The sequence below is a fragment of the Felis catus genome, chromosome C1 (assembly GCF_018350175.1).
Source record: "Felis catus isolate Fca126 chromosome C1, F.catus_Fca126_mat1.0, whole genome shotgun sequence".
Taxonomy (NCBI): domain Eukaryota; kingdom Metazoa; phylum Chordata; class Mammalia; order Carnivora; family Felidae; genus Felis; species Felis catus.
The window spans coordinates 118003141-118023044 of record NC_058375.1 but is presented as its reverse complement, the minus strand read 5'-3'; the positions used below and the strand labels follow the sequence as shown (position 1 = coordinate 118023044).

Genomic DNA, 19904 nt, shown 5'->3' with positions numbered 1-19904 from the left:
CGGTGTTATCCTTTGAGCTTGCTTTCTGACAGGAGCGAGGGAAGAGGAGGGGCCTCTTATACTCTTATACCGTTGTAAAGAACAGGTCAGATTTAGCTTTGTGACAGTCACTTTCAGGAGGTAGTGAAAGGGAGAGCCAAGCTGTCATAAGACAGTCTTTTCTCAAGTGATGGGCATCAGGTTCTCTCTAGTTCTGCCATGCAGCAAAGTAAAGCTCACACCATCCTTGCCCCACATTTATGTCACTTAATGTGGTGCTGAGTCCAATGTGACGACACCGTTTTGATTCCCGTGGCAACAAATGTCCCGGGCCGTCGGTTGGTACCATGGGCAGAGTGTTCTGACCGGCGCTCACGTCACGTTTCCCATGGGTGTGTGCTTTACAGGATTTCCAAAAGGAAGATACCTGTCACCACAGTCGGTGAAGATCATTATCTGATCTTCACTAGACTTGCCCTCTGTCCAACTTTTGTTGGGTGGTGTTGGAATGGCAATGGCCATTTTTGGGATCTAGCTGAGGGAAGTTGGGTTAAGGATATATTTAGCTGGGAATTAGTGGTATCTATTTATGTGGTTTGGAGTCACTTGGGCATGTGGTTAAGGTATTGCTAGCCATTTCGCTGTAGGGATGGCTTCCCGGAATATTCCCACCACCCACTCTGCTGACTCACCTGGCACTGTGATGTGAGGTGCAGGGCCAGGAGGTTATCGTGGTGTGAGTGTGGTCCTGTGGCACCTGGTTCTGGAAGTGTGTGGGCTGTGGAGTTCTCGAGAAACAAGGGTCGAGACGTGGAGCTAGAAACTGGTTGGGAAAGTTCTTCCAGATCTTATAGTCTCTTCCAGGGAAGTTTAAGAGAGGTTTCTTAAATTTGACAATAGTCCTAAACCTTCTATTACTAGTAGTGTCACGTCATTGTGAAGCTGAAGAAAATCCTTCTAAACTTTCAATAAAAGAGAAACTTGGACCAATTATGCTAGAGGATAAGACTAAATTGTTTTTCATCCTCTATAGGAAATATTACACAATCGTTGGCCTGTATGACGAGATAATCAAAGAGGATGCAGTGAACAAACAAACCAGTTAAGAAGGTATTCTAGAGTTATGCCAGGCAGTTAATTAATAAAAAGTATGTTATTTTGCTGGATTTTGTGATATAAGTGGTATTTGTATTGGTTTTCTATTGCCATGTAACAAATTACTAGAAATTTAGCAGCTTGAAACAACACATGTTTGTTATCTACAGTTTCCAGGGCTTGGGAGTCTGGCGTGGCTTAGCTGGCTGCTCTGCCCGGGGTCCCACAAGGCTGCAGTCAGAGTTGGCTGGGGCCGTGAGCCTGGCTGACGCTCGGGTCCTCTTCCAAGCTCTGGGTGCTGGCAGAGTTGGGTTTCATGCAGACGTAGGGTGGAGGCCCACAGGTCCTTGCCACCAGGCCCCTTTCCATAGGTGGTTCATTCCGTGGCACCTTGCTTCTTCAAGGCCAGTAGGAGCGTCTCTGGTTAGCTAAGACAGATTCTTATATAAGGAAACGTAATCATGGGGTGATCTCACGATCTTTCCCACATTCTGTTGGTTAGAAGCCAATCACAGAGTCCTCTGTATTTAAAAGGGAGAGTATCATACCAGGGGCATGACTCACTGAGGGTCACCTGAGGGTATATTTGCCACAGTATTGGTCTTTTTATTTTTATTTTTTAAATGTTTATTTATTTATTTTTGAGAGAGAGAGAGAGACAGAGAGAGAGAGAGACAGAGACAGAGACAGAGATAGAGAGAGACAGAGTATGAGCGTGGGAGGGTCAGAGAGAGAGGGAGACACAGAATCCGAAACAAGCTCCAGGCTCCGAGCTGTCAGCACAGAGCCCGACGCGGGGCTCGAACTCACGGACCGTGAGATCGTGACCTGAGCCGAAGTCGGCCGCTCAACCAATTGAGCCACCCAGGCGCCCCAATGTCTGGAGATACTTTTGAGTGTCACAACTGGAGGGCAGTTACTACTAGCACCTAGTGGGTAGGGGCCAGCGATGGTGCTAAACACCCTACAGCGCACAGGAGAGACCTCACAACCGAGAATTATCCATCCCAAAATAGTCTTGTCAATAGCACAGCTGCTGACGCTGCGGGAGACTAGCTAGTAGGAGAGTCGAACCTGGGTTTTCATTTTTATTATGTAGGTTTGTATGTGTGCGTATGGTTAAGTGGGGGCAGGGGGTGGGGAATATGCACACAGAAGAGTTTTGTCCCTTCTTCCTCGTACCTTCAGAGAAACAAGGGAAAACTCGGCTTGATCTCAGTCTATTTCTTCATGGGCAAACATAGTTGAGGACTGGAGAGCAGCAGTTGTTGAAGAAATGGTAAAATGAGAGCAAGGAAAGAATAGAGAGGGATTAATGTACGTCTGGAGAAGTCTTTAATTGATTTCTAAAGCAATGCTGTCCGGTAGGACCTTCTGCCACGACGAAACGTTCTGTATCTGTACTGTCTGCACATGTGACTAGAGTTCCAGCAAATGTGGCTAGTGGCTACTATATTGGACAGGAGAGTTCCAGAATCATAGTCTTGGAGCTTGAAGAGATCTTCGAGATCTTAGCAGTGATTCCCAAACTTAGCCGATCACCTTCTGAATAACATTTCTAGAGTTGAAAATGGGGACTCTCATTTTATGCGCAGCTCTCCCAGCAGTCTGATGTATGGCCAAGTGTGGTGATTCCTGCCTGAGAGATCACCTGGTCAAGCCTGACTTCACAGAAAAGGGAACAGTCCTGTGCTCCGGGATGCCAGTTACCTAAAGTCTACCCACATCCCGCATTCTTTATTCTTGGTCCAGGGCTTTACCTCAAGTTAAAAAAAAAAAAAAAAAAAAAAAAAAGAGCTTATATGGTGAAATTGCTATGAGGGTTGGGTTATGCAAGGGGCAGTGGTCCCAGAAGTTTTTATTTTTGGCTAAGGTCTGACTTTGAGAAAAATTGGAGGGAGATCTTAATCTTTTTATCCTTGACCTAACATACTTGAAGACTTCTAAAGCTACGGACCATGTGAGGTTGGTGACCGGGGACTTTGACAGCAACCACGGCAGACTGTCAGCAGCTGGCCAAGGCAGTTTAGACGCAGATCCCTGGGGAATCTGTGTGTCTTAGGCATCTGAAACTGACTCACGCACCGCCCCCCAGGGCCAGGGGTGTGGATCGTCTTAACAGATACCAAGACTCCAGGACTTTCTGTTTCTAATGGAAAAGTGGAAAATCAAGATTGTAGTCCATGTTCTAATAATCTGTACACTTTGCACTGACACAGAGGTATGCAGTCGCTATGAGGACATTCAGACATCCCGTGTCCAGCGAGTCTATGGACCTTTTTAACCTTGAAAGCTCAGAAATACGCACTTGAGATGCTTCATGGTGGTATTCAGAGATTTGCACTGGGTGCTTGGGTTTTTGGGGTCATGGATTTGTCTCTTTGGAAAGGAGTTAATAGGACACTGTTGTGAAACAGGTCAATTTTCATATTTTGTCTAGTTTAAGATAACTGTTAGTACAAATGTAAGAACCTAATACTAAAAATCTTGTCGTTTTTTTATTTTGGGGCTTAAAATCAGTACAAGGCTTTTTTTAAGGGTGTTCTTCAAAGGGCCCACTAAGTTCACACTGATAATCTCAATTCTTTTTAAATGTTTTATTTATTTTTGAGAGAGAAAGAGAGAGAGAATGAGCAGGGAAGGGGCAGAGAGAGAGGGAGACAGAGGATCCGAAGCTGGCTCACTGCTGACAGCAGAGAGCCCGATGTGGGGCTCGAACCCACGAACTGTGAGATTGTTACCTGAGCCAAAGTTGGACACTTAACCGACTGAGCCACCCAGGCGCCCCTCAATTCAATTTTTAAATTTTTAAAAATTTAAATTAGTTTCTTAAGATATAATTCATACACCATGGTATTCATCCTTTTGAAGTGTACAATTCGATGATTTTTTTTAGCATATTCACACAGGCATGCAACCGTCACTATTATATAATGTTAGAACAATTTTCTGCCTCCACAAAAGAGAAGAAAGCACCCTAATATCAGCAGTCTTTCCTCATTTCTGCCTCCCCTGCTTCCACTTCGGGTTCTTGGCAACCATTTTGTTTTTATGGATTTACCTGTTCTGGACATTTCAAGTAAATGGAATCGCACATTATGTGATCGTTATATCAGGCTCCTTTCACGTCGTATCAGGCTTTCTTTCAATGTCTTGAAAGCTCATCCATGTTGTAACCTGCATCAGGTTTTTTCACGGAATAATATTCCATTGTCTGGATACGCTGTGTTTTGTTTATCCGTTCATCAAGTGATGGACTTTTGGATTGTTTCTACTTTTTTGCTATTTTGAATAATGTTGCTGTGAACACATGCGCATAAATTTTTGTGTAGACTTATGTCTTAAGTTCTCTTGCGTAAATATACCGAGGCATGAAACTTGCCAGGTCATATGGTACCTCTATGTATAACTTTTTGAGAAGTGCAAAACTTTTTTCCATAGCAGCTGTACCATCTTATAACCCCACAAGCAATGTGTGAGGGTTCCGATTTCTCTGTATCCTTGCCAATGCTTGTTATTGTCTCTCTTTGATTATACGTCCTAGTGAGTATGAAGCAATATCTCACTGTGGTTCTGATTGGCAGTTCCCTAGTGACTGATGATGTTGCGCCTTGTTTCACGTGCCTGTTGGTCACCTGTGAAGCTTCTTTGGAGAAATGTTCATTCAGGTCTTTTATCTATTTTTTTTTAATTTTTTCAAAATGTTTATTATTTGAGAGAGAAAGAGAGAGACAGAGAGCAAGCAGGGACAGAGAGAGAGGGAGACACAGAATCCAGAGCAGGCTCCAGGCTCCGAGCTGCCAGCACAGAGCCTGACGTGGGGCTCGAACCCACAGACGGCGAGATCATGACTTGGGCTGGAGTCGGCCTCTTAACCGACTGAGCCACGCAGGTGCCCCTCTTTTGTCTATTTTTAAATTGGGTTATTTGTCTTTTTATTGTTGAACTTTAAGAGTGTTTTGTGTATTCTGAATATAAGTCTCCTATTAGATATATGATTTACAAATATTTTCTCTCATTTTATGGGTTATCTTTTCACTTTCTTGATGATGTCCTTTGAAGCATGAAAGTTTTACATTTTGATGAAGTTCAGTTTATCTACTTTTTCTTTTGTTGCCTGTGCTTTTGATGTCCTATCTAAGAATGCATTGCCATATCCAAAGTCATAAAGATTTACACCTGTTTACTTCTTAGAGTTTATAGTTTCAGTTTTTACAATTTGGTCTTGATCCATTTTGAGTTAATTTTTGTATGTGATATGAAGTAGGGGTCCCACTTCATTCTTTTGCATCTAGATATCTGCTTCAACCAGCACCAATTCTTTTTTTTTAATTTTTAAAAAATGTTTTATTACTTATTTTTGAAAGTGAGAGAGACAGAGCACAAGCAGGGAAGGGGCAGGGAGACACAGAATCTGAAGCAGGCTCCAGGCTCCGAGCTGTCAGCACAGAGCCTGACACAGGGCTTGAACCGTGAGATGGTGACCTGAGCCGAAGTTGGCTGCTTAACCAACTGAGCCACCCAGGCCACCCGCACCAATTCTATTTTAACGGTACCTCTTTTTTATAGCTGCGTAGTATTCCGTTGATGGGTGCCTGTTGTTGGGCGTTTGGGTGGTTATTGATCGTTTGCTGTCACACACAGTGCCACAGTGATCACCTTGTGTGTTGCTGTAGATTAGATTCCTAGAAGCAGGTGGCTGGGAGATGAGCGCTTCTCCACTGCTGTTAGATGTTGCCGTGTTCACCCCCGTAAAGGCTGTGCTGTTCTCTACTCCCACCGGCCATGTGCAAGAGGGCCTTTGCCCCAGAGTATGTTGTCCGACGTTGGGTTTTTTGCCGGTCTGGTAGGTGAAAAACGGTATCTCTGTGTTGTCAATAATTTCCATTCTCTATATTAGTGAGGATGAACATCTTTTTGTATGATTAGCATCATAGGTATGTATTTTTCTGTCAATTGTTTATGTCTGTTGCCACTTTTCCCCGTTGGATTATTGATGTTTTTTTCTCCCTGTTTCTAGGAACTGTTTAAATATAGCTCTTTGTGATATGGGTTCAAATACTTTTTCCCTGTTTGTCATTTGTCTTTTTTTAAATAGTGTGTTGTGCCATATAGAAGTTTAAAAAGTTTTTTATGTAGTCTAATTTATCAATTTTTTCTTACATGGCTTCTGGATTTTGAGTCATAGTTAAAAAGGCCTTCCCTACTTCAAGGTAATACAAGGATTTCACCCATGCTTTCTTCTGATACTTGATGGGCTTATTTTTTATATTTAATTTTTGACCCATTTGAAGTTTATCATGTTGGCTGTTTAATCCCCTTAGTCCCTCTTGTCAAATCACTTTTCAGATGAGTTTTATACTTCTGTTGATTGTGTGTAAGAGCTTCTGTTTCTCACCCTTGCCAGTGTTTATATTATAATTTTATACTGTGAATAATATCACCAAGTGTTCTTTCTGCCCTATGCTTGGTCTCCTCATTTAAAAAATGGGAATATTGGCTCTGGTCTACCCCCAAAACCAAGAGCACACTGTACATAGTGTATGTGAGCCAATTTGACAATACATTATATTAAAACCATGAAAACAAAAATAAAAACAAAATAAAAAGCAGTAGAACCGAGAGCAATAAAGAAGTGTTAAAGAAGGAGTTATTTTTTATAGTGCCTTAAACATAGTGTGATAATTATGAATACTCAATAAATATTCAGTTGATTATAGGCCAGGTGCCCATATATTGAAATTTATTTCTTTGGCAAATTTTCTTTCCCTTAGTATGTTGTTAATTACTGATAATGTTGTTTATTCCCGCAGTTTGTAGAAGACTATGAACCTACCAAAGCTGACAGTTACAGAAAGAAAGTGGTTCTTGATGGAGAAGAAGTCCAGATAGATATTCTGGACACGGCTGGACAAGAGGACTATGCAGCCATTCGAGACAACTACTTTCGCAGTGGGGAAGGTTTTCTCCTCGTGTTCTCGATCACAGAACATGAATCATTTACAGCAACTGCCGAATTCAGGTATGTGTGAAACGAAAGAGCCTCCAGCCTCCAGGAGACTTTCTGCCTGTCTTTCTCACGTGGTCAGCTTGGCAGGAATCTGGGGCTGAGCATAACAACAGAGGGTTGGGCTTGTTATTAAGAAGAATTCCGCTGACGGATTTCCTGGGGCTTTTTGAATCTTGGCACACGAGAGCCCCCCATTTGTTACCATCTCTTTGGGCTTCCCCATTTTTATAATTTTTGAATATAAATTACCTTAAGAATCTTCAGAGGTGGCTCAGTAGATTAAGCGTCGGACTCTTGATGTCAGCTCAGGTCATGATCTCGTGGTTTGTGAGACGCCCAGCGTCGGGCTCTGCACTGACAGCGTGGAGCCTGCTTGGGATTCTCTCTCTCCCTTTCTCTCTGCCCCTCCCCCACTCATGTGTGCACATGCGTGCTCTCTCTCAAAATAAATAAACATTAAAGAAAAAAAGGGAATCTTAAGAGGACGAAGCCGGGGCGCCTCGGTGGCGCAGTCGGTTAAGCGTCCGACTTCAGCCAGGTCACGATCTTGCGGTCCGTGAGTTCGAGCCCCATGTCGGGCTCTGGGCTGATGGCTCAGAGCCTGGAGCCTGTTTCCGATTCTGTGTCTCCCTCTCTCTCTGCCCCTCCCCCGTTCATGCTCTGTCTCTCTCTGTCCCAAAAATAAATAAACGTTGAAAAAAAAAATTAAAAGGTTGTAACCCTTTAAAAAAAAAAAAAAGAAAAAAGAAAAGAAACCTGCCATTAAAAAAAAAAAAAAAAAGAGGACGAAGCCATTCCATACACTCAAGAACTTCTAATTTTGTTTTCATATGAATCCTAAGAGACAGTGATCGATGGGTTAACTATCTTTATCCTTTTTATAATTTTGCTGGAAAAGTCATCATTTTGATCTGTTTTGAGGTTGATGAAACATTGTCAGGAGAGTGAAAGATGTCAGTTAGAGTGACCGTTTGCGGCACCTGTAGGACTTGTAACATAGGTGACTGAAAAGAGCCCAGCTTTAGAATCAGACAGACCTGGGTTTAAATCCTTGCCCTGCCACCTAGCAGTTTGGGGACCCTGAGCAGGTTTACTTGGCATTGGAGATTCTGTTTCTCTGTCTGAAAGTGTACTTGTTACTTGATGAGATGAAACGAAATGATGCTTTGGGCTGTACACGTGTAAGAGCCACAGCCATCCTGTACCGCGCTGTGTCCCCAGGCCCTGTCACAGCGTGGGCACATGGTGCTTACACAGTGAGTAGAATATGAACCGCTGTTACTCATTTTAAGTGCAGTGGTTAAAGATACCTGAAGTCCATTGTTACGAAGAAATTGTGAGCTGTTAGGCATAATTCTTAGAGGAATTCCGATGGGGATGGCGTCTTTCTCTTTACCCTACATGCTTGTTTTGTTTCTCTTATCTACTCCCCTTATAAACATATCTGTCCAGATGACTTTTGATTTTAAGAAGCAAATCTAGAGTCTAACAGGGAACTAAAAAGGGAAGAAAATCCATATATTTTTTTTCCATTCTTTAGCAAGTTCTGGTCAGAAGTTAAGGGGTCAACCAAAGGTGAAAATGAGGAAACTAAATTTCCCCCCACAAGATTTGGAAGGAAGCATCAGTGAGCCAGGGGGCCCTCAAGGGGTGAACCCAGGTAAACACAGTGGTCGTCACTTGCTGGGCTTCATAGTGTCAAGTCTTCAAAGGTGGCACATCTAAATTCTCTGGTACTATAGTACGTGCATGGTGGCGATCAGTTAAATGACCAGGACTCTTAGGAGAAGTCCTGTGAGTTTTCAGACTTTCCCGACATGCCTAGGGTTTTCTCTATGTGGGTACCGTCGATGTATTCATAATTGTGAGTGCATCCTTGATAAAACAGGACGGATGCACACACTTCCTTATTATCTTGAATGTCCGAGCCTTTTGATTTCCCATTACCCCATGACTCGCCAAGAAAGGACGTGGAGGACAGTGGGAGAATCACGTCCAGAGAAGACACAGTGCCAACCTCGTCCTGTCGCCCCGCACCACGCACACAGAGCCATGTGTTCTCAGGGATTTGGGGCGGTCTCATCTCGTCTTGGGAGGTGGGTTTCGGTCATTATGTGAGAACAGAGGTCCTTAGGAGAAAAAGGACAGATGACTACCTAAAAGGAAAAGGGAGGGCAGGTTAGCTCTTCTGACTTGAGCTCCGGACATTCAGAGAACAGTCACGAGGCTGTCCAGGTTTCTCACGGCATCAGAAACGGAAAATGGAAGTAGGGCATCTGAGTCTTTGTGGTTAAACTCCTTTATGCCTGTTAACAGATTTCAAACATAGCATTTCTGTATTTATGGAAAGGTCCCAACATAAAACAAAATGTTAACATGCTCCATCTTCCTTGAAGTTTGCCCTGGACAATATTCAATAAGCTCAAAAGCTAGGTTTTTTTTTATAAGAGACCAGAATCGGTACTTCTATTTTTGCATGAATATGTTTATTAATGAGGTCATTTTACAAACCTCTGCATGACTAATGAGCCAGAGAGCTATCAGTTTTTCTTGTCATAATTTGTGCTGATCACGTAACTTCTAAATGTAGCATGTTCTTTGACCCCTGTTGAAATGTAGGCTATAGCAAAGCTACTTAGAGGCAATTTATAAGCATCTCCTTATCTTCTTTTTCGTTTTTCTTAGAATATTTGATATCTGATACTTAAATTGACTCTAATGGAAAAATTTTTTTAAATTTTCATTATTCTCAAACGTTACCCTATATCATAGAGAAATCAATACAGATCCCCACAAAATACACTTTTGAGGTGGTCTATTTTGGGAATATATTGGAATGTGAAAGTAGAAATGTCTTCATTGGACCAAAATACTGGAAATGAAATATTTATTTTTTTAATATTTGGTATTGATTAGTAATTTAGGTAGCTGATAGCTTTAGGAGAGGTAAAATTTAAGGTGTTACAGTTAATTTTTTTTTTTTTAAGGAGATGTTTTTGAAGTACTTTTCCGTAGATATTGGATTCTTTCCTTTCCTTTCCTTTTTTTTTTTTTTTTTTTTTACTTTGTAGTAGAAAAATGACACACAATTAAACATGATTAGTGCCTAACTTAACTGACCTCATTCCATTGCTTGTAACATTTACTATATCTAAATGGAAACTGTGGTGGGGAGTGGTGCGGGGAGGGGGGGGGCAGGTGCATATACGCATACAGATGTAATCGAAACAGAAGTTTCACAAAACATACTTCATGTCATACTTGAGATCCCCTCTGATGTTTCTGCCCTGGTCTATGGTGTTCTGTTTCACTGAGGGAAAAAAACGTTGCTGGTTGTGACCCATTAAACTGATTTCACGATCCACTAATAGACTGCCACCTTCCGTATGAAAAACACTGATTTCACAGCTGTTAGTGTCACAAAGAAATCATACCATGTTTTCAGGAGAATTATGCATTTATGTACGAAGATACTTCTTTTGATATTTAATTAATTAATTAATTAATTATTTAGAGAGACAGAGAGCAAGGGAGGGCCAGAGAGAGAGGGGGAGAGAAAGAATCCCAAGCAGGCTCCATGCTGGCAGCTCAGAGCCTGATGCGGGGCTCAAACTCATGAACCGTGAGATCTTGACCTGAGACGAAATCAAGGGTTGGGTGCTTAACCGACCAAGCCACCCAGGCGGCCCCTGAAGATACTTCTTTTAGCTTGTTTTTATCCCAGAGTTCCTAAGTTGTTCTTTTTGTTAAGTTTTGGTGCCTAAGCATCAGTTGGGGACCCTGTTGAAAGGCAGAATCCTGGGCTCCTATTCAGACATTCCTTCTGTGGGCCTCCTGTTGGGCCCAGAAACCCATGTTTGTGACGAGCACCCCAGGTCCTCCTGATGTAGGCAAACTGAGAACCAGGCTTTGAAAACACTTGTCTTGTTTGTGACAGGATCTAGGGAATGCTGCCTTGGGACACGTCCGAGCATAACAATTTTTTCTGCCGTAGGAAAGCCGTTCATTTTAGATGCATCAGTGAAATTGAGTTCTCATTCTAGCTTTCTTAGCTGCTTTATTTTGATGCAATGCCTTAGGGAACAGATCCTCCGCGTTAAGGCCGAAGAAGATAAAATCCCATTGCTGGTCGTGGGAAACAAGTCCGACCTAGAGGAGCGGAGGCAGGTGCCCGTCGAGGAGGCCAGGACGAAAGCAGAGGAGTGGGGTGTGCAGTACGTGGAGACGTCGGCTAAAACGCGGGCCAACGTGGACAAGGTAGGTGTGCGCTCTTTGTGTGTTTCTTGGGAAACTGCAGCACGTAGATGTCTCATCTGTTTGGTTTTGAGGGAACCATTTGTGGAAAGTAGGGGAGAACTGACTTTTCCAGATGTCTCAGCCAGGACAGTGAGAAGCCCTGGGAGGGTTTGACTGTGGATTTAAAACAACCCAGAGCAGAGTCCCCTCACTTTGTCTTGAGCCTTTGTTAGAGCATGCTTAAGGTTGGCCCCTGGAAGTATGGCCCCGGGGTCAGTGAAGGCAGTGCTGGAAGGACGGCCACAGTAGCACCTCTGTGCTCTCATCTGCTGCGGCCTATTGTTCTCCAGGAGCCAAGTCCATCAGCGGGTTCTTAGGGGCTTCCCCAGGGAAACATGTTGTACCTTGATTTTGTTGTCAGTGACTTATCGGTTAGATTTATTCTTTTCCCCTTACTGTCCACCGGCAGAGCCAATGTGTTCTGTGTTTGTAACTTAGTCTCCAAATACTATTTGCTCTCAGGAATCAACTCTCCCATCCCCTCCCCTCCCCTCCCCTGCCTTTACCCTTCCCCTTCCCCTTCCCCTTCCCCTTCCCTTCTCTCTCTTAGCGATGCCCAGTGTACTTTCTCATTCAAATCTCTGATGCTGGTGAAAGGGGGAAATCTTGACAATGCTGAAAATCTTTTTTTTTTTTTTTAATAATTTTTTTAAGTTCATTTACTTATTTTGAGAGAGACAGAGACAGCACAAGTAGGGGAAGGGCAGAGGGAGAGGGCGAGAGAAACCCAAGCAGGCTCCGTGCCGTCAGCTTAGGGCCTGATGTGGGGCCCGAACTCACGAAACGTGAGATCATGACCTGAGCTGAAACCGAGAGTCAGATGCTAATCAGCTGAGCCACCCAGGGGCCCCGACAATGCTGAACATCTGACAGTTGGAAGATCCACCTACTAGTGATCGCTATTGTTAGGTTTGGGGTTTTTTTTCTAAAGAACTAAGGTTCAGAGCGGTTGCCACACAGTTAAAGTGAACAGCCTTATAGATGAGGCTTTCCCCTCTGCCTTCACCTTGTTTGTTAGCTCTTACTTCATGATCTGTGCTCTTGTAACATCTAAACCCACCTCATTTTGGCAGCCGAGCCGTGGATATGTCTGCTTTGTATTATGCGGCGTCAGCATCTGAAGCCCCCAGATTGCATCTCATGTTGCTCCTTCTTATGGGGAAATAATTCTCCTTTACTTCTTACCTGAGAGGGACAGATTTGCGACCAAGCTTTACTTTAGCTTGAAATGAGTCTAGAAGAACATTGGTGTTTAGGATGTTGGTATTAAAAGGGGCTCCCTTTATTTTTTAAACAATTTTTATTTATTGTTCAAGTATAATCGGCGTACAATGTTACCGTCACTTCAGGCGCACAACAAATTGATTTAACAATTGTGTCTATTACTCAGTGCTCACTATGGTAGATGTAATCACGGTCTGTCACCGTACAATGTTATTACAGTGTTACTGACTATATTCCCGAGGCCGTACTTTTCATCCCTGTGACTTATTTATTTTATAACTGGAAGTTTGTATCTCAACTTTTGTATCTTTTACACCCATCCTCCCACCTTCCTCCCCTTGGGCAATCACCAGTTTGTTCTCTGTATTTGAGTCTGTTTTTGTTTGTTTTGTTTTTTTAGATTCCACACGTCAGTGAAATAATATGGCATCTGTCTTTCTCTGTCTTATTAGGGGAGCCAAATACCCCCTAGGTCCATCCATGTTGTTGCAAATGGCAAGCTTTTTCTTTTTACATGCCTGAGTGACATCATTCCACTGTATATATGTTCCACATCTTCTTTATCCATTCATCTATCGATGGATTGCTTCCATAATTTGGCTGTTGTAAATCATGCTGCTATATACATCAGGGTGCGTATATCTTTTCAAATTAGTGCTTTCATCTTCTTTTGGTAAATACCCAGTAGTGCAATTACTGGATCATATGGTTTTCCTGTTTTTCATTTTTTGAGGAACCTCCATACCGTTTTCCACAGTGACTGCACCAGTTCGCATTCCCACCAGCAGGGCAGGGAGCGGTCCCTGTTCTCCACATCATTGTCAACACTTCTTTTCTTTTCTTTTTGACAAAATACTAGCCTGGCTGGTGTGAGAGGTGATCATCTCATTACGGTTTTGATCTGCATTTCCCTGAGGGTTACTGATGTGTCTTTTCATGTGCCTGCTGGCCGTCCTTGTGTCTCCCTGGCTAAAATGCCCATTCAGGTCCTCTGTGTATTTTTAAATCAGATTATTTGGTTTTTAGGTGTTGGGTTGTAGAAGTTCTTTATATCCTGGATATTAACCCCTTATCGGATATATGATGTGCAAGTATCTTCTCCCATTTGGTGAGTTGTCTCTTTCTTTTGTTGACGGTTTCCTTCCCTGTGCAAAGGCTTTTTATTTCAGTATAGTCCCAGTAGTTTATTTTTGCTTTTGTCTCCCTTGCCTGAAGAGACAGATCCATAAATATGTTGCTCAGGCTGATGTCCAAAAAATGACTGCCTGTGTTTTCTTTTTATTTTCCCTCAAGTTTTTATTTAAATTCCAGTTAGTTAACATACAGTATAATAATAGTTTCAGATGTACAATATAGTGATTCATTGTTTCCATGCAACACCCAATGCTCATGCCTCTGTTTCTTTTATGAGTTTTATGGTTTTAGGTCTCACATCTAGGCCTTTAATCTATTTTGAGTTTATTTTTGTGTGTGGTGTAAGAAAGTGGTCCAGTTCCATTCTTTTGCATGTGGCTGTCTAGTTTTCCCAGCACCATTTATTGAAAAGACTAACCCCCCCCATGCATATTCTTGCCTCCTTTGTCTTAGATTAATTGACCATATATTCATGGGTTTATTTCTTTGCCCTCTCTCCTATTCTGTTGATTCTTGTATCTGTTTTTGAGCCAGTACCATACTGTTTGGATTACTAAAGCTTTGGAGAAGTATATGTTGAAATCTGGGATTATGATACCTCCTTCTTTCTTAAGATTGATTGGCTTTTCAAAGTCTTTTGTGGTTCCATGCAAATTTTATGATTATTTGTTCTAGTTTTGTGAAAAATACTATTGGTATTTTGATAGGGATTGCACTGAATCTCTAGATTGCTCTGAGGAGGATGGACACTTAAACAATATTAATTCTTCCAGTCTGTGAACATGAAATATCTTTCTATTTGTTTGTGTCATCTTTAATTTCTTTTATCAGTGTCTTACAGCTTTCAGAGTTGAGGTCTTTCACGTCTTGGTAGAGTTTATTCCTACCAAGGTGTTTTATTCTTTTTGGTGCAATTGTAAATGGAATCGTTTTCTTAATTCTTCGTTCTGCTACTTCAGTTTTGGTATATAGAAACACAACAGATTTTTGTATATTAATTTTGTATCCTACAACTTTATTGAATTTATCTCTTCTAATAGTCTTTGTGTGTGTGTGGTATCTTTAGGGTTTTCTATATATAGTATCATGTCATCTGCAAATAGTGACAGTTTTACTTCTTCCCTTTTAATTTGTATGCCTTTTATTTCTTTTTCTTGTCTTATTGCTGTGGCCAGGACTTCAGTACTATTTTGAATAAACGTGGTGAGAGTGGACATCTTTTCTTGTTCTTGATCATAGAAGAAACGCTCTCAGTTTTTCACCATTGAGTATGATGTTAGCTGTGGGTTTTTCATACATGGCCTTTATTATATTGAGGTATATTCCCTCTAAATCCACTTTGTTGGGAGTTTTTATCATGAATGGATGTTGTATTTGGTCACATGCTTTTTCTGTGTCTATCGAGATGATCATATGGTTTTTATCCTTTCTTTTTTTAATGTGATATATCACATTGATTTGCAAATACCGAATCACTCCTGTATCTCTGGAATAAATCCCACCTGATTGTAGTGAATGATACTTCTAATTATTGTGAATTTAGCTTGCTGATAATTCTGTTGAGGATTTTTGCATCTGTGTTCATCAGAGATATTGGCCTGTAGCTTTCTTTTTTTGTGGTGTCTTTCTCTGGTTTTGGTATTAGGGCAATGCTGGTCTCCTAGAATGAATTTGGAAGGTTTCCTTCATATTCTTTTTTTTTTTTGGAATAGTTTGAGAAGAATAGGTATTAGTTCTTCTTTAATGTTTGGTGCAATTTACCCTTGAAGCCATCTGGTCATTGACTTTTATTTGTTGGGAGGTTTTCTTTTTTTTTTTTTTTTAATTACCAATTCAATTTTGTTACTAGTAACCGGTCTGTTCAAATTTTCTATTTCTTCCTGATTTCGTTTGGGAAGATTATATGTTTCTAGGACTTTATCCATTTCTTCCAGGTTGTCCAGTTTGTTGGCATATAATTTTTTAATATTCTCTTATAATTCTTTTTATTTCTGTGGTGTCAGTCATTATTTCTCTTCAGAAAGGGTTGGCTTTATTTTACTTATTTTTTAAATGTTTATTTATTTTGAGAGAGAGAGAGAAAGAGAACATGAGTGAGTGTGAGTGGGGGAGGGGCAGAGAGAGACCGGGAGAGAGAATCCCAGCAGCATTCTGACAGCGCAGAGTCTGACGTGGGGCTCGAACTCATAAACTGTGAGATCATGACCTGAGCCGAAATCGAGAGTCAGATGCTTCACTGACTGAGCCACCCAGGCAGCCCAGAAAGGGTTCACTTTAGAGGCATTTTGGTAGCGTCTGCAATATAAATCTGTCTGTAATGTGAAGTATGTTCACTCGCTATTTTTTCCCTCTGTTATTTCTCAGCTCTTAGGCTGATTGCTGTGCCGTTCCAAATCTCTTTCTTTGTATCAAATTGTTTCCTAGTTGTAGAAAACACACAGAAAATCCAGACATGTATTTCATTTAAAAAACACCGGGAAGGCTTTCTTGGCCTGGAACCCGGGATGTGTAGTTTTTGACAGGCTGGTGGGGGTTGGGGCTGTTGCAGGCTAGCTTGGATCTCCTTCCTCCGCTGGACCAGCTTGACCTGCCAAACAGGACCCAGCAGAAACTTATGACTGGCAGCATTGTATTCGCTTGTACACAGTTTACACGAAAGGTTGATAAGATCAGCCCGTGAACAACTTTGTCATCATTTTAAATTGGACACATTCCATCCTCCTCCTGCCTTTGCTGTTAGAACAAAACGAAAAAGCCGTAGCATTTGAGGTTGTTCACTGCTGCTCTTGTGGGTGGGGTGCTTAGGTCATTTTGTGGGGAGGGGGGGTGCCTTTTTGTGCCTGGAGCTGGTGGTAAATGCATGTGGAGTCCCCCACTCAGAAAGCTCCATCTTCCTTTTCACCAAGAAGAAGATATGTCTATGGAAATAAAAGGAGGTTGTCGTTTCGTGTGAACATCTGAAGATTAAAGCCTGCACTCAGCCTCTTGCTTCCAGTCTCTATCACTCCCTCTGAGAAATCTGAAATGTTTCTTTGTCTCAGGCTTATTTTGTCTGCTTGGGTATCATGGGCACTTTGGCATGATTGCTGGAGGCAGAGGGCAAAACCCAAACTATTTGACAGATGATAATTTGTATCTGAATAGTACATTGCATTCAGAGGACAAGTCATATCAGTTCTTGATAAAGTGCCTTTCAGCTAACGTCTCAAGGAACAGTGGCTGTTCCTGAGAATGAGGGTAGGGGCTCCTTGTGGAGGGGTGGTGGGACAGCACATCTCTCCTCTCCCATCTCAGTTTCCTAGTGCAGGAGCCTCAGTTTGTTTATGCTTTATTTCCTCTTCTCTCAACCCCACCATGTTCCAAGTCGCTAGTCTTGCTGGAGAAGCCGTCAGGCATAATGATGTTCCTACCTGTACAGGGTCGTGATTAGGATTACATAAGGTGTGGTGGTATATAAGAAAGCACCCAGTAGCAGGTACGCATGTTCTTAACCTTTCCTGGTGGTTGCAAATGCTAGAAAGTCTAATGCAAAATTTGGCTCAGGGTTTATAAAAACAAGTTTGCTTTATGCTTTAAAATGTGACTACATATCCTGCTTAGTGGAATTGCTTCATGAAATCATTAAACGGCTTTTTCCTCCCTATTCTTTTCGTTCCTTCCTCTGCACCCCAGGTGTTCTTTGACCTAATGAGAGAAATCAGAGCCAAAAAGATGTCAGAGAACAAAGACAAGAATGGCAAGAAAAGCAGCAAGAACAAGAAAAGTTTTAAAGAAAGATGTTGCTTACTGTGAATGCCAAGATGGCGGAGGAAGCAATCACCGCTAAGGACATAGGGTGGGCTCATTGAGGGAAGCGTATAGTCGACTTCTTGGTGTATTCCCTGCTCTCCCAACCTCATTCACGCATACTTCTTTAAATGGGGAAAATATTTGTGAACCAGTGGCTGGCAGAAGAAATAAGCCCTTGTCTATGCATCGGAATGGCTACTTTGTCAGGAGGTTTTGGAGTTTCCTTCTCTCTCCCTCCCAAAAGTTTAGTCACGTGTGTAGTGCTATAGGTAGGAAATAGTCAGGTGTTAATTAAAGAGAAATACACTGTCGTAGCATCTTCTTCCCCACCCCCCTAGTTTTATAACATTACCATCTTTTATTTTGGAATAAAAATGTCCTATTTTATTAGGTTTGGGGAGAGGTGGGTAGGATAAGACTCTCCCCAACTCTTATCAGCTTAACAGAAATATTCAAAAAAATCCACTAAGTTCTAAGGACACTGAAAAATTCAGAGATTTTTTTTTGTGTGATAAGTTTCTTGGCAATACCCTGAAGATCTGAAGCACCGTGAAAAAATAAAATAAATACGAATCGGGCCAGATGGGTCAGTAACAAGCTCATAAATCCTTCTTAGATACGAAAAATGAAAATCAAATTCTTCATATGTAAAAATTAGCCAATTACAGCCTGTGTTGGCTATTTCTCTCCTATAGGATCCTGAATTTTGTGTAGAAGCTTCTTTTTAGCAGATTAAGTGAAGACTCCAGAGTAGTATGCTTTATACATGGCATACTTTCCTTATCAGAGCAAAAAGTCTATCTTTGGTTGCATCCTTCCCTAACTGCCAGCCAAGGTGAGACCCTTCCTTCTCCACTGGTAACCGATGTCTGTCCTTCTGGTCGACCTCTCTGCATGCAGAGGTTGAGAAAGCCTCTTCCTTTGTTGCTTTTAAGTATAATGAGTTCTTCTGAAGAATGTGATGAGTTCAAATTGTATCCTCAAATCATGAAGCCAGCGCCAGTGTCAGACATTCTGCTACCTCTCATAGAATTGCTCTGTAATTCTAAATTTAAAATTAGAAGACGTGGGAAAGGATAGGATAAGCCATTGCTTTTTACCTCTGAGAATTGGCTGCTGTTTCTAATATAATTTTCTTCTGAGACAGCCATAGAGTTGGTTCGAAAAAGGCTCTTATTGATGAGATATGGTAAGCTTTTTTGTATATCAATATTCTAACTTTAGCAACCAGAAATTTTTTCCTCAGGAAAGGAGTACTGTGATGAAAACCCAGTATTCAGCACATTTCCCCCCATTTTTTGGAAGTGACATTTCACATGTAGGTGCCAAAAGGGAACTGGGGTGGGGAGAGTGGGAACCTTTCAAATTTATGGTTGTTACGGAAATTGTGGAAATTATGATCTGACTGGGAACCAATCTTGTATCACCTCCCAAAGAATCATGGGTCTTTTTTAAATAAAAAAAGCAGACAAATACACTTTTTCAGGGCTTCAAGCTTTTTATTTTACCCTTTTGTCATACATGTAAAATGCAAGCATTAAAGAAACTGACAGAAACTCGTTCATTATTGATTATGTTAGGTTTTCTGTGATACCAGACAAACTTTATTTCTATTAATCCTTTGAACTGGACTGTGGGAAATAAAATTTAAATATAAATAGTATTTTAACTTCATCTTTCCTTTGGGAGAGAGGACTACTCTTCTTAAAATTTCCTCCTAATGTGTATTTATTTATTTTGAGAGAGAGCGAGCGAGTGAGTGGGAGAGGGGGAGAAGGAGAGAGAGAATCTCAAGCAGGCTCCATGCTGTGAGCACAGAGCCTGACGCGGGGCTCGATCCCATGTGCCGTGAGATCATGACCTGAGCTGAAATCAAGAATCGAATGCTTGACCGACTCAGCCACCCAGGCCCCCCTCTTAAAATTTGAAAACTTGAAGGTAATCACACACTTGAGGTTTTTCAAACAACCTTTTTTCTTTTCATCCTGGTTTGCTACCCGTTTGATATCAGTTCTGGTCAGTAGTAGGTAGATTTGGAGTATGTACAAATATTTTAAAGACGGTATGAATTATTTCATGCTATAGAAATCATTCTTGGTAGGTGCTATCGGTATATTTCTAAAATTATATTTAACTGGATAGCAATCAGAAATGCATCTTCTTAAAGAATTTATACATATGAAAATCTTTTGCATAGGAAAATAAGGGGGTGGTGCTATTTAGAAATTGGAAACATAGTTACTTGCTAAATGATTCTATATTGTGTCCAGGGCCTACCATTATCTTCCTAAAGTATTCGTTCTAGAACTATTTAAGCACCTACTTGATGTCAGCCTGCATTCTAGGTGCCGGGGTACAGTATTGAACCAGGTAGGCA

The 19904-nt window shown here is 41.5% G+C and overlaps 1 protein-coding gene across 2 annotated transcripts in view; it reads left to right on the top strand.

Moving 5' to 3' along the window:
- The window catches only part of RALB (RAS like proto-oncogene B), a 43739-nt gene extending 24735 nt beyond the window's left edge, over positions 1–19004 (top strand). For both annotated transcript variants that reach the window (XM_003990699.5, XM_045033650.1), the window contains exons 3-5: positions 6888–7096; positions 11164–11341; positions 17411–19004. In XM_003990699.5, coding sequence (XP_003990748.1) covers positions 6888–7096; positions 11164–11341; positions 17411–17530 — 507 coding nt within the window. In that variant the 3' untranslated portion in view covers positions 17531–19004. The remainder of the gene's footprint in view (positions 1–6887; positions 7097–11163; positions 11342–17410) is intronic.
- The last annotated feature ends 900 nt before the right edge of the window (positions 19005–19904 follow it).